This window comes from Leptinotarsa decemlineata, unplaced genomic scaffold (assembly GCF_025532065.1).
Source record: "Leptinotarsa decemlineata unplaced genomic scaffold, Ldec_3_MD MMD2_tig00026328_RagTag_RagTag, whole genome shotgun sequence".
Lineage (NCBI taxonomy): Eukaryota > Metazoa > Arthropoda > Insecta > Coleoptera > Chrysomelidae > Leptinotarsa > Leptinotarsa decemlineata.
In genome coordinates this window covers 5,400,389-5,415,784 of record NW_027412688.1, presented here as the reverse complement: position 1 = coordinate 5,415,784, position 15,396 = coordinate 5,400,389, and the positions used below count along the sequence as shown (strand labels likewise).

General features: G+C 35.5%; 2 protein-coding genes across 2 annotated transcripts in view; both read left to right on the top strand.

The window, feature by feature from the left end:
- Positions 1-798: 798 nt before the first annotated feature.
- Positions 799-5,120, top strand: LOC111503405 (uncharacterized). The gene is made up of 2 exons (XM_023157700.2): positions 799-1,379; positions 1,910-5,120. The coding sequence occupies exons 1-2, from the start codon at positions 969-971 to the stop codon at positions 2,468-2,470; spliced, it is 972 nt and encodes a 323-aa protein (XP_023013468.2). The 5' UTR covers positions 799-968; the 3' UTR covers positions 2,471-5,120.
- A 3,038-nt stretch (positions 5,121-8,158) lies between these two features.
- Positions 8,159-15,396, top strand: part of LOC111503404 (uncharacterized) — a 33,043-nt gene continuing 25,805 nt past the window's right edge. Inside the window, exons 1-2 of the mRNA XM_023157699.2 lie at positions 8,159-8,365; positions 13,169-13,435. Coding sequence (XP_023013467.2) covers positions 8,357-8,365; positions 13,169-13,435 — 276 coding nt within the window. The 5' untranslated portion in view covers positions 8,159-8,356. The remainder of the gene's footprint in view (positions 8,366-13,168; positions 13,436-15,396) is intronic.

The window sequence follows — 15,396 nt, the reverse complement described above, 5'->3', positions numbered from 1 at the left end:
AGTTCCGAGATTAATGTTAAGATCTCGATAAAAATTATCAACCCTTGGTGAAATTTTTGACTCTTGTTTGTCAGCACATCACTGTCTTCAGAAAAGACTTCATGACACATTCTTATTGATATAATAATGACAGAAAACGGAAAAAATATATACTTTATCTGGTAACTGGGACATGTCAAAATCCCTGGAATTGAAGCAGCTAATAACAAAACCCGTCAAGCAGCAAGTATTACCGAAATCGATGACATACCGATTCGATGCAATGTCCAATAGTGGACATCGAGATTAAAAATAACTGGCAGAATTGCAAATTGTTTTTATTATTGTAATACTATGAATCATTTCTTTGAGAATAATATTATCCATTCTTCATTTTATGCTACGCACATTGATTTATCTGCCGACTGTGAATGGATTATTGACACAGTTACAGAACATTAGACGAGTTCTTGAATTCAACAGAAAACTATATCATAGAAAAGCGCACTTACCTTTCGAAAGGACTAATAGATGTATCAATGAAAACGATCGGTGGACTCATCCGTAAATTTAAGAACTAGCGTTAGGGAGAATACACGATTTTTCCATCCTCCATATTTCAAGTGAGTTCTAGCACTAAGATATAATTATGAACTCTGTGATTTTGTTTCTTGATTTCTAATACTATACTCGTATTCTCAACGTTTCTTGGCTAACGATTCTACTTTGTGATAAAGCTGCTCAGTCTTAGGTTCAGTTTGTCGAAAAAATTACAGAAATACATTTGAATACAGTAGTTCTATTGCATATTGAGACGAAGAAAAGGTCAGTCTTTCTGTATTATCGGAGATCTATTTCCTTATATAAAGCTGCATTTGCTGTGAACTGGTGAACGCACCTTTCAATTTATATTAATTTTAATTTCCATCCTCCTTATGTGGTCGATATTTTATTCCTTTTTTGAATGCATTGTATTCATTTGTTGAGATATGGAAGAAAAGGCGAAAGAAGATTTTGTCAACATTTTGAGCAAAACAGAAAGGCATTTTCAAATACTACATACCAAATGGCAAAGTGACATGAAAACTTTTGAGGCGAAATTCAGGACTCAAATACCTCCGGATAATGAAGATCATAATTTTCTGTGCGATGAATGGGTTAATTTATTTTCTAGAATAACAGACACTGTTTGGGCCATGAAGATATCGAATACAGGCCCAAAAATTAGGTTTCGGAAGCAATATCAGTGCTGGACAGGAGGTGGAACATTGGTCAAAAAGGAACTCTTATTTGACCCAACAAGATGTAAAGGAACATTAGATATCAAGGTTTTAGCTGATAATACCTATTCCAAAAGGACGAATAGACAGAGAAAGCTGGGATTGAATATTGTAGTTAAAGTAAGTATAACTACTACATTTTGTGTTTTGTTATATACATATTTGTGTTTCCCCCAATACCACCATTTCACTATTCATGAAAATGATTATAGAATTCTTACAATAATTCTTATCAATAATGATAACTGTGACAAAGACATTTTGTATGGCTGACGTTTCATCTACAACTGTGGTAGCCATTATCAAAGGTTGTCTTTACAGCACACACTGAATATTATATGATGTGTTATATTAAAATACAACAATAAAATATCCACTTCATTTCAGTTTTCAACAAAAAACTTTGGAGGCACTATCAAACATACCAGAATTGCCTCTAGTCTACTATTTCAATTTTGTTCTACTCACAATGTTAATATATTGAATAGTAGATAGAAACAAGCATGAATCATGTTGAGAGAAGTAAAACATTCACGTACATAGTAAATTTCATCCAAAACTAGACCCGAACAAAACATAAAAAAATAACTTTCTCAACATCAGAGCTGCTTATGTATAAAATTAGAATAAAGACATGATTTATATTTCAGATGAATTTCCATCACCTACATGAAGTTGACACCACACCACCTTTTTCATTTTTTGTTCATCATTGCTTGCCTCAGCAGACTCCACCCCAGAGGCCTATAAAACCCAATGAAAGACTTCCAGAACTCGTAGCAGCTATGGTTCAAAGTGGCCCCAGCGTTTCGAGAAAAACAGCTGCCCGAGCAAACGAAATCATCGGAAGGCTCGATAATCAAAATAAACCCAACCAGTTTGTGATAAACTATGAGGAAAATATTTTACAGACTGTTGCTCATACGGATTCTTCAAACGTAGAGGAAACAGAACCTGACTTGGGCCAGAGTACAACATTTCAAAATATGGAGCCCGTTAAGTTCGATGTACTTGGCACTTATGATAAGTGTACTCAGTTTGTTCTGAATCCTATGAATAATGTTAGCCAACTAGATGCTGGTGAACAGTTTCTGATGTATCCACTTGTATTTGAAGTACCCCAGATTGTTACAATCAGTACACAAAGTTTGCCCCCTCAATTTGTACATATACTTCCTAAAAGTGAAAACGATAATCAGAATCTTATGTAATTCTTTTGTAGTTTGAAGAATTACATAATTATGAATGTCTTTTATCATAAACGTATATAGAATGACCTTCAAAGGACCCCACACACTTCTTATGGATAATGTCTTTAAGTCGAATTACTTGAAATTTTGGTGAGTTTTTAACTCAATCTATAGATCGAAAGTAACCACTGACAAAAAATTGTATGCATAGTTTTAGGATATCAAAGTTGAAAAATGTTGATATCCAAAAAACAAGCAGTGCTTTTGAAAACCAGAACTTCAGTTTGTGACCTATTAAGTTGGCGTCTTCAGAAGATAAAGTAGACTATTTCCTAACCCTAATTCTGGCCTATTTTTTTATCTAACAGGTTATATTTTCATTAACAAATAGACAGAAAATTTTATTGTTAAAGTTTTCACTAATTTGACCAGATTGATTCATATAAAGGTAGACAATGACCTGTTTCGATTATGACTTTCATCACTGTCTCATGTCACATTCCATTTCCCGACTTTCGAAAGCATCCAAAAGTATAGTGTCATTTACCCATCTCAAATGTTTTAGAAAACCCATACTTATCCGATTTCAGAATCAGATAAGTGCTTTGTGTTCTTTGAAGAGTCTTGTAGCTTGTTTAGTCTGACCAATGTACATAATCTTGTGAAGAAACGAAGAAATCAATTAATTTCAAAAGGAACTCTTTACAAAGATGTGCGGTTCATGCAAAGAAGTAAGTTTCAGCCACGAACTGGAAGAGAAAGCCCTATCGAAATAACTACTTTCATATAAACATTGAATTACAGAAAGAAAAATACTTTCAAAACAATAACTTTTACTTAAATATTGAATCATAGAAAAACACTTTTCCCAATTCAGTTTGTACTACAAATATTCGTTATGGAAGTGACCCAGAGGATGGCTACACAATATAGTATATGAAAGAAGTAAAATTTCACTTACATGGAATACTGTGGTCCTCAATGGCGGACATCCGATGTTTCAAAATGAGACACTTACTGTTTGTTCAGCACTACTCTAGATAACATTACAAGATGAATCATAAAATTACGACTTATGTCACGAATGAGTTAAATCTACCCATGTCATTGATGACAGTACGTAATTACATTCATTCGCTTATTTGACTTAATCCCAGCTATAGGAATCTTGTTTGAATTGAAAGGGGTATATTTTACCAAAATTAGTTATATAAGGGAATAAAAAACTAAAACACATCATGGAGATTCAGAAAAGGTATATAGAATAAAAATACTTTGTATATTTTATACTATAATTTGGTCAGTAACTTTTTTATATTTCAAATTTTTATTGTGTATATGAATTTTGAAAATATGTGAACATTACAGAATTTTTCTATTCTTTATATTAGACTATCCACATAGTTTTAATTTTGAAATCTTTCATAAACGTATATATGTTAATATATATTGTTAATATATATGTTAACTCGAAGATCCTCACAGATAAAGTATGATGAGCTGTTTTCTCGGTTTTCGCTCCGTGTGTATTTTATCCCCTTATGGGGATAAAATACACACGGCAAGCCGGTATGATTTTAAGATTCGAGAGTACAGAAGACATCATTCCACCAAGGACTCCAATAATCAGAACAACCATCTTGACAGAGTGATCTGGATAGAGTCTGCGAAGTTCGAAGAGAAAATCTTGATATTTTATATTATTATTTTCCGAATTGCTGTTTTTAGGTGGACATTTTCTGAATCACCCAGTTTATGATTTTTAATTTTGGTTTCCTTACATCACTACTTGAAAGGGTGAAATGTTTTTTGAACTGAAAAAAAAACGAATTATATTGAAGCAACAATAACTGTCACACTGGTCACGTGGAACCAGTCTGTATGATTTCATATAACCTAAAACTAATAATCAACTTATCTATTAAAAAAACGCATAACTAGAGATATGTTGCAGATCAGGATTATAGAGTGAATTCTCTATATTCTTTATTATCTGCGACCTAAAATACACATTTTTTTCATTTGTGACCCCCTGTATTTGAAAAAATATAGATTTTATTGTGCTCATGTTGTAGAAGTGTGTGTGGTCTCTTAAAATCAAGATTTGTATTTCTTTTATGTTAACTCCACTTTGACGATTAATTCAACATAATTGAATACAGTCATAGTAATAACTTTATACTATGATACAGTTCATAATGGATAGAAAGAAATCAAATCATTACTAGGAGCACTAAAAAGTATACTAAAAACATATTTTCCGTTTATAGAAGTACTAGTTCCAAAAATTCCTGAGACTGATTATCTTTTGAATGAATCTTCAACAATAATTTTGAGAATTCACTCGATACACAATTGAAGTAAATTTTTAAATAATGTGAAAGGGAGTTATTCAATAATGAATTTGGGGGAAATATAATGGCTCAAATATTATTTTTTAGTTTACGTTCTTATACATTCCCTTTGGATATTTTTTGTAAAACACTAACCATTGTTTCAAATAGCACCAAACTTTTAGCGGAGTTTAAGAGAAATAGTTCTAACTTATTCGACTCTGTATATAATTTTGTTGAAGATTTAATATATTTATTCAATTTTTGGTTATCTGCATTTGTATATTATATAGATTTTGATGTACAATGTATATGTAATAAACACTTTTATTCATCAATATGATTTTTAAATACATTTCAATTTGGAATCTCCGATGGATGCTAGAATTCCCTTTTGTTTCAGAAATTTTATACACCATGTGGGGTAATCCCAGTGGCGTAGCCTGGGTATCGGCTGCCCGGGGCGGAAGACAATTTTGCCGCCCTCTCAATTAGTTATTTCAATTTAATGTATACTATACATTAAATATAATTCTATATAATTCTAGAGAACTTTTCGGCAAGAAGAGTCATCATTATTTTGCATTATAAAAGTTGGATTTTAAATAAAAAAGTTTATTTGTTTTACAATCACGTTTATTAATACAAAAATTCTTACTTCAATCATTGATATAACAGGTACATAGGTATTATTTATTCGACATGATTAAATATTTAGCGAATTGAATATAAAACGAAAATCAGTTTTTAATTAGAACTAGAATGATACTATTAAGTAATATTTATATCTTTTTGAAAAATTGTAATGTAGGTAGGTACTTGTTAGAGTTGAAAACAAAACCTCCAGCTTTAATTAAAAATTGAAACGTCTCTTTTTTTTAAGAGCAAAGTCTTTTATTGCACCATCAATGTCTATAGCATCAAACACCTCTTGTTCAATAGATAAGATAGCCAAATTTGTTAGTCTTAGAGTACTCATTGTCTACCTTAAATATCACAGTTACGAAACAGTGTGAACTAAACAACTGAAGATCCACGATTAAACCTCTCTTTGAATTGTCAAAGCATCACGTACTTTCCTAAAGGGACGTAATAAACAATATTGAACTTAATAAATATGTAATAGAAGTCATTCTTGCTGATTATAAGTCATAAACAATCCAAGCACAAAATAAAATATGAGAAATCCCTGCAAGTCAGTATAGACGGTGTTACCATTCACTACAAAACATCATTCAAAGAAAGGGGATTCCCCGAATTCGTCACAGAATAAGTAATGGAAAATTACGTACTCTTTTGAATCGGTCTGAATTTATAGTTGCGTTAAAATATGAAATGGTTCATATATTTACAAAATATATTTTATTAATTACTGTGAAATTTTGCCGCCCCCTAAAAAGTGCCGCCCGGGGCGGGCCTCCCGCATGCCCCCACTACGCTACGCCACTGGGTAGTCCTGACGTTGCCCCAAGACGAGGCCCACAGTCAATATTTCTATTTATTTCAGTCGTCAATTGATCGTTGATTAAGGTTGCCAATACTGTGTTTTTAGGTTATCACAAAGAAACGCCTAAGTTGATATTCCTTGATATATATCACAATTGTGTCAAATTGAATAAATATTTGGTGATGAATGGATTCATTTTGTTGTTCTATATTTGAGAAGTGTATTGAGTTTTGGGTGAAATGCGAGCGATAATGTTTTGGTGTGGGCATTCCAAAAGTGGAACTTGACTTGAATTAAGTCAAGGACAATTTGTATAATTTTCCAGAAACAATATAAACTACGAAGAAACCGACAATAGGTTTGATAGAAAATTGTGTATCTGAATAATAATAAAAAAAGCAATTTTTAAGTTTTTAAATCAAAATATAAGAATAACAGGTACCTTCGAACCAATCACAGTCGACCTAATTCATAACTCACTACCTTTCTGGTAGTAATGGAACTCATCAGAATCAGAAGACGCCTGAAGAGAAGATACCAACGGACACGCGCTCCAATGGACAAAAGGAGTATGCGGCAAGAGCTGCGTGCAATTCGAGACCGAAAATGGACAACTCGTCTGGAATTACTCCGAACTCCGAAGAACAACGAAGACCCATCTTCATGGAGAATGCAGAAAGCTCTTAGGAAGGGACACCGAAAACTATGTCCACCTATAGACGGCGAGCAATGAATCATCTACACGGAAGCGGAAGCATTTGCTGACAACTTCGAAAGGCAGTATAGAAAAAATTATGTCTCGTTCACGGACGAAGTAGAAGAAATCGAAAACCAGGTCGAAGAGACGGTACGAAGGATAAGCTGGCAACGAAGGAACAACGCGCAACCCCTGACACCTACGTCATCCGAGGAAGTGAAATGCCTAGCCACTCGGAAAGCCCCAGGCCCGGACCAGATTCCAAACTGGGCACTGAAAGCCCTACCAAGGAAGGGTATAGCGGCAATGATGAAAATCATTAACGCTATACTCAGACTACAGCATTTCCCGTGCTCGTTCAAGGAGGCAACGGTCATTCACATTCCGAAGCCAAATAAGAACCACATATTTCTGGATAACCATAGGCCAATAAGCATAACCCCTTCCTAAGCAAAGTGGCAGAACGAGTCATCTTGAAAAGACTAATAGAAAACTAAACCATCGAACTGGGGATATTCCTAGACGTCTCCCAGGCGTTCGACAGAGTTTAGCACGACGGACTACTAGCCAAAATGAGCAATTTTGGCTACTTGATTCAAATGGTAGGACTGTTACTAGATATTTTCCCAACACCAAGCCGTTATTTTAACACCTCGATAGGTGTTTCGATCACCAAGTGATCGTCTTCAAGAGGAAGATCAAACTAAACATACTTACAATGTTATCTTTATTTATACCATAGACACTTCTTCTAGGTACCTGCGTGTTAAGTGTCTTGAATTAATTTCACAATATTGCCTTATCTACTAATCTCCAAGCTGTTCATAAATATGTTTGCTGAAAGTGGACTAAGGGGTGAACCTATTGGTAAACCTGTATCCTGTTTATAAAATTTGTTGTTGAACTGTATAAAACTCTGATTTAGGCATCATACATCGAAAGCTGTCGAAATTTGAAAAGAAGTGAAATGGTCTACTTTGGCTTGATGTCATTTTAAATATATTAGATAACGGTTCTAACGTTCAAACTTACTAACGTAACTAACGTACTGAACCTATTAGCAGGCCTTACATTAAAACATTGAAGAGTTGGGTGAAATTATCCAATTTATAAACAATAGACATGTTTGAAATTCCCACGTTTATAATCAGAAAAAAATGTAAGTATCTCACCTGAGTTGTTCACTATTGCCAATATTTGATAATAAGTGATACGCGATTGTCTATTTTGCAAGGAGGTGTTATAAAACACTTCAAGAACAAAACACCCATTGTCGTCTACTTGATGAGAACGAAAGTACTTGGGAATCTGAAATCTCCAAACAATGCCAGATATATTTCATACATTATTCAAAATATCTCAACACTTTTACCCGCAATTCGGTGTTGACAAGACTGAGTGTTGTGCATGTGGTTTCGAAAACTTGCAACATGATACAGGTGAGTTTTGTGCTTTATACGAACATAAAAAACATCTCAGCCGACGATTCTCAGTGCCTCAATATTTAAAACGAGAACTACTTATAATACTGAAACGGATTGAACAATTACGACAGCCAAATATTATGTTCTGATTTTACAAATATATGAAAATTATTACATGTAACAAATATTTTCAATGAATATCTGTAAATCTTGATCTTATTTTGAAGCACGGTGTTCAAACAGTGGCACTGAATGAAAAATTCGTAGGGGTCCACCGGTTCATTTCAATGTATTGGTTTCTTTGGCCTTTGATAGTGCCGACAACAAGTGTGCATAATACAGTTAACTTCGACTATACCTACTACTTGAAAACTAATTTTTTCGAACATGAATGCTTCAAGAGAAATTCTCATTGACGGAATCCTGAAGATTTTTTTAGAATAGAACATCGAAAAATACATGTGTTTGGATTCATGGGCAAATTTATAGTGACAACTGACAAAGAATATTGGTCTCCATTTTTTTGAAACATTGACGGGGAATTGTGAAGATCTAACTATGATGATGAAGCTGAACGTTGAGAAACACATGCTGACTGCTAATTATTAATTTATCAATTATAACTCAACCGGTATACAGTGTGTGAAAGCCAAATGGAATAAATTCATTATTTCAGTCACTGCACATTAAAAAAAAATCCAGAAGCACGTCAAATGTAAATTATAATTTGACATGCCACCCCTACCTCCAACCCCCTTCGAATAACAGGTACAACCCCCCAACATCCTAACCTCAGATAACACTGTCTTCTAATATTATTTAACATATCAGGCGTGACCGACCTGATCGCAAGCGTTATTCGTTCTTTCAAGTCATTTAAATCAGAAGGTTTAGTTTTGTACACATTGCTCTCTATATATCCCCATAAAAAGAGATCTAATGATGAAAGATCAGGTGATCGTGCTGGCCATTCAATCGATCCTCGCCTCCCTATCCACCGTTTGGATAATGTTGTATCGAGATATTGCTGGTCATTAACTTGGTAATATGGTGGTGCTCTATCCTGCTGAAACCATATGGTAATCGTGATTGATGACTTGCTTACTTTATGGTAATTCATGATCACTTGAATAAAATCAATAAAAACACTTTTGTTTTCAAGTATAATGATAATGAAGTCAAACCCGAAACCGGTCGTATTAATGAAATCTACCAGTCAGTGCCGTTTTTAGGTTTTCCGGGGCCAGTCACCGTTAGGGGCCCCTCCTCTCTCCCCATAAAAAAATGTTTTTTACAAAAACACGTGTTACAAATATTTTTTACAACATTTTATTTATTACACAGGTTTTTCTCGGCCTTTCGAATGGCGAACTACTCGATTACATCTTTGAAATCTAAGTCTCTGAGGACATCGTTCTCTATACTCATAAGCGACAACCATTTGAGTTTCTCCTGGCTCATGCTATTCCTCAGTTCGTTTTTGATCAATTTAAGTTTGGAGAATGATCGTTCACCACTGGCGTTGGTGATCATTAAGCACAAGAAAATTATTAACGCGATCTCTACATTAGGAAACGTAGCAGCAAGATTGTTACTCTTCAAAAGTTTGTACATGTCATAGATAGGTATGTGATCACCGAACATTTTTTCCTGCATCAAATAATGCTTAGAGTGTTCACATTCATCAGCAGTTCTTTATCGTCGACGTCGTTTGTATAAAACTCGCTGAAAGTCTGACAATGATCTTGCAGCTCTTCAAATCGCAAAACGCTCAACCTGGAAAAGAATCCGAACAAATTGAGTAGTTGATCGGATCGTAAGCCTTCGAACGATGTTGCAGTTGAGTGATCAAAGAGTCGATGATTGGAAGGTAGACCTCAATCCTGAATTTCTCGCGGCCCTGGAACTGGGTATCTACTGCAGCTCCATCGGAGAAAGTTAGTCGGGAGCTCCTTTGTCTCGAACGGGTTGTCTTATGCCTGTATTCGAAGTCCGGGAAGATCTTTTTTGCCGCAGCTTTGTAGGTCTCGAACATGTCACGTTGATCCTCCACAAACGCAAGCAGGGCTACGTCGAGAGGAAGACTTTCACTCTGTAGACACTTCGACGTCTCGTTGCACCTGACCAGTTTCGCCAAAATGCCTCGAGCTTCGTTTCGCGTTTCCAGAGTTTCTCGTTCGTCATCCATGGTCCTCAGGCGTCGATTATTGCTGGGTAACACTTGTGCAATGCAGATACAGCATCCGCGCGCGCAGACCACCTGGTGTCAGAAAGTCGTTTCACCACTGTACCTTCCCCGAGAGACTTCTTCAACACGTTCCAGCGATGTGTAGAACTGGCGAAGAGACTGTACAACTTTTGCAGCATCTGGAAGTAGCTTGTTGCCTCGATGACACACCCAGTAGCCTGCCCAAGGACGAGGTTCAGGCTGTGCGCCAGACATGGGACGAACAGGGCACAGGTGCAGTGTTCCTTAAGCTTTGCTTGTAATCCATTATACTGCTCTGCCATGTTTGGAGCGTTGTCGTACGTCTGCCCACGACAGTCCTGTAAATCTATACCGTTTTCTTCAAGAAAATATACAACGGTATCGGACAGGTACTCTGCTCCATGCCGTTCAATCGGAATGAAATCCAAGAATCGTTCTATTGGAGAGCAGTCCTTCATGTACCGCACCACGAAAGTGAGCTGATCGACGTGGCTGATGTCAAGGGTAGAGTCGACGCTTATCGAGTAGTACTTCGCTTTATTCAATTCCGAAATGATTTGGCTCAGTACTTGATGCCCCATTATAGCTATGAACTCATCGCAAATGGGTACTGACAAGTAGGAAACATGTCCTTCGCATGATTGTGCAAATGGTCGGCAAGAAATGGATCAAACTTGCTTAGCAGCTCCAGCACACCCAAATAATTTCCGTTATGTTGCGATCCGATGACTTCGTTGTCCCCGCGGAACGACAGACCTCTGGATGCTAAGAATTTTACGACCTCCACGATCCTTCTCAACACCTCTCTCCAGTAAGTCATTTCGTTGTTCAGTTAAGTAGCCAAACCTTCATCAACAAGACCAACGCTCTTCTTCCGTGCCACGTAAGTCAAGATGGCTTGCCTGTGTCCTGGACTGTTCTCGTGTTCCAAAATGCACGCCCCAGAATGTTTCCAATCGTTGAAGCCTCTGGAAGAACTGAATGCAGTACACGCGGGAAAGCACGGAAAGCAGAACAAGACTTTCTGTGATGGAGAGTACACAAGCCAGGATCTGTCAACTGTTTCGCCGTTGTAGTTTCCGAGAAAACACCGACGGATTCAGGCATCGAAGTTTCACTTTTCCATCGTGTTCCGTATAACTTCTGACAGAATCGGAGAAATCGCCATTTCTGTTCTGGAAAAATTCCGGGCCCTTACTGATCCATATAGCGCGATCTTCCTCGGTCAACTGCAACCAGTTCGCTGGGTCGTTAGAAACGTGTTTTGGTGTCTGATGAGTTTCCAGCAGTCCTTCACTTGGAGGTTGTTGCGACTCTTAACAGCTGGGGGGGGGGGCGAATTTCCGGAACAGCAGTATCTGCCGAAGTCGATGGAGTGTCATCTTTTTCAGCAACGGGTGGTGGTGACTGAGCTGCTGTTGACGACAAATATTGGGTCAGCTTGCGATCGAAAGTTTTTCTTCCGCAGCTTTTCGTCTCTTTGCCGCGCCGCTCAGATAGGTCCGACCTGACATCTTTCTGCGCTGATTCAACCTGTTAAATTAAATGACAATTATTTTATCGAAATTAAATTAATTTTTAACTTGAACTCATATTATATTTCATTACTTACGTAATGAAAATCACGTAATTATATTCATCGATTCGCTTAAAGTCAGTTCGTCTTATGGTCTTATAAATAAATAGATTAATGTCTGCAGTATTATATACGTTTTAATTAGAATTGAATTCACGACTTCTGTAGAAAACTTATGTTGAACAACAGGGTTTTGTTTGTTTTGATTTGAATTTATTTTATCTTAATTGTTGCAATAAACTTGAAAGCATTAGCATTTATGAATAGAGAATGAAGAGACCTTTCAAACGATCTATCACAAGCCTATACTTCCCATTTGAAAAATTTGGGGTTGTACCTGTCATTCGACGGGGGTTGAAGGTAAGAGTAGCATTTTTCCGTTGACGTATGTCAAATTATAATGTAAAATTCGGAATTTTGTTAAAATATGTACCGTAATCGAAATAATGAATTTATTCCATTTGGCTTTTATACACTGTATTGTACGATATTCATAAATTTTTCATCAACTGTCTCTGAGTATTTTCACTTTCCATGATTTGAAACCTATGAAAATTTTTATGGAGAACTTTATCCAGGTGTAGGAAGGACCAACTTTTTAGTTTACCCCGATAAGTTACTGCATAAATTCAAAGTATTTTTCACAAAGAAAAATGTTCTATTCATCAATAACTTGTCGTTTATAATGATTTTGCCGATAAAAAAAATGAGCTAAGAAATTATACAATACTCATCTTAATGTTTCGGAGACTAAAATCTGCCTCCGTTTTCAGAAATGGCCAGGATTTAAGTTTATACCCAGCTTTTTCTTTGCTGATTATTTTTATTTCTCAACTTCTTCGACAGATGTCAAAATAACCAAAAAAGGTCGACAGAAAATGACTCGTTCGATATTCATCAAATTTTGGAAATTATATTGTATTCAATGAATTGTTCCCAACACAACGATTTCTGCAAAAATGTGGGCTCACAGAATTACTTATTCAACCCGCTGTTTGAACATCATGAAACTCAAAATTTACTTTTCTTTCAGTTTTTTGTTGTGACACTGATTTTGACAAATGTTGCTTTTGGAGTTGAGAACATTGAAGAGTCAAGACATTTCAACTCACGTTATAATCAAGCGATTGATGAATCAGGATCGGCAATTTTTTCTAACAATCCACGAAATTCTGTAACCAGCAGGGACAGTAGAATTTTTTCAAGTAATCCACCTCGGGAGGCAAATTTAGCGGGCAACCAACCATACCAAAAACTCTCTGAAAGATACAAAGAGAAGAAATCTGGAGAATTCGAGAATGTGAGTGAATTTTTTCAAAGGTTGATGAAAATGAATAATCCTCCGAAATGAAAAAAGTTTCTCATTACTTGGTCAAAATTCATTGAAAAACTGATTTCTAAAATAATTTTTGTAACTCTTAAATGTAACTATTAAAAACGCACCTTTCTAATAGGTTTTCATTTTCAGATGAAGGAAAAAAAAAGATGTTTTAGAACATCTCAACACCATATATCTGGAAAACTATGCATTTTATGACCTACTTTTTAAAAAATTCATAATTTATATAATGAGCAGTCATTATATTTTTCACCGCAATTAGGAAATACCCTGTATATGATAATGAGCCTCCTGACAGCTTATCATAAATTACAAAATTATAAGATGATGAATGAACGTGCTTGAAACGATAGAACAGTTTTCAGTTAAAAATACTTTCAGTATTTTTTTTTATTGAAAATAGTCATAAGATATTCGTCAATTGGCAAAACAGTTTGGTCCAATATGATCAGGTGCAGTTGAAGACATTTTCATTTTTGTTCTTTTTGTACGGATATCGTTTATTTGGCCAGTATTATATTGGTGGAATTCCTTATTCAAAACCTAGGAGTTACTTTTGACGAGTAACTGAAATGTGAAGAGCGATAAAATATAATAATATAGAATTGAATGGAAATGAATGACATAAAATAGAAAGTAATAGAATAGAATAGACCATAGAACAGACCAGAGGATAGAGCAGAGAATAGAACAGAGAATACAAAAGTAAACAGAATAAATAACATAAACGAGAACAGAACAGAAAACAGGACAGGAAACAACAGAGAACAGAACAAAAATCAAAGAACATAGAACACAATAGAACAGAAAAGACTAGAACAGGAAGAAACGGAACAGAATGGAACAGAATATATCATTTTAATCTATAAATAAGATAACATGTCAGATAATACATTCACAAATCAGAACAGAAAAAACAATACCAGTTAATTTTTGATATAAGTAACTCTTTCTCTTTCTCTCTCTCTCTCTCTCTCTCATGTTCTCTATTTACAGTGATCTCCTTCAGTATTTTTTCTATGTTGCCACTCACTCTGCCCCTGTAAAAAATTGCCCCCTTTTATTTATAATAAGCAACTTGACCAAACACATAACGTAACATAAAAACAATAGTATCCATATTTGATTACTTTCAATTAGTTTACTTCGCTTTCGTTCGCTTGTTTCATTCGCCAACTCTCTTTCTACTGGACTACTTCAAGATATCTGTAGAACGTTCGAGACAAATCAAACTTCTCCAATCAAAACTCCAACCGAGTTCCGCCCTCATTGAGAAGAATTCACTTCTAAATTAGTTTATTTTACGAACAATTTAACGAAGCTGACGACTATGACCTAGGGATCAAAATTCAATAAAACTCATACTCATTAACGATCATAAAATTGGAGCTACGAAAAAAGTTTTCAGCGTTTTATAACCCTTTGCTGCACGAAACTTATTCAATTAAGTTGGTTTTTCATTTTTGGGCCATGTATTCAATCCACTTGAAGAACTTTTTAATATTTATTCCAAGTTGAAAGTGGTCCAATTTGAGCAGGGAAAGTTACCTACAACTCCTCCAGAGGAAATTCGAGAATATATTTAATCAGCTATACGCGGAAATTGAAGTGAAAATCAAGGAGCTCATTTTCAAGACTTCTGGTGGACCGACGTTCATACAGTGGGATCCATTCAAAAACGAAATACCTGTCCAGCTCTTCACTTCCTAAACTGTGTAGAAAAACTCTGGGAAACTTCCGAAGGAAGGAAAAAAGCAACTACTTTTATATGAACTTTAAAATTATATTATCTAGAGAAGGGGAAGTAGAATGCCAAAACCTTTTTTTTTTCCAAAAACTACTTTTGTTTCTAATCTCCTTCGTACCTATGTATAATTTTTATTTCAGTCCTGGCGATTCCAATCAGGAATGAATAATTTCCT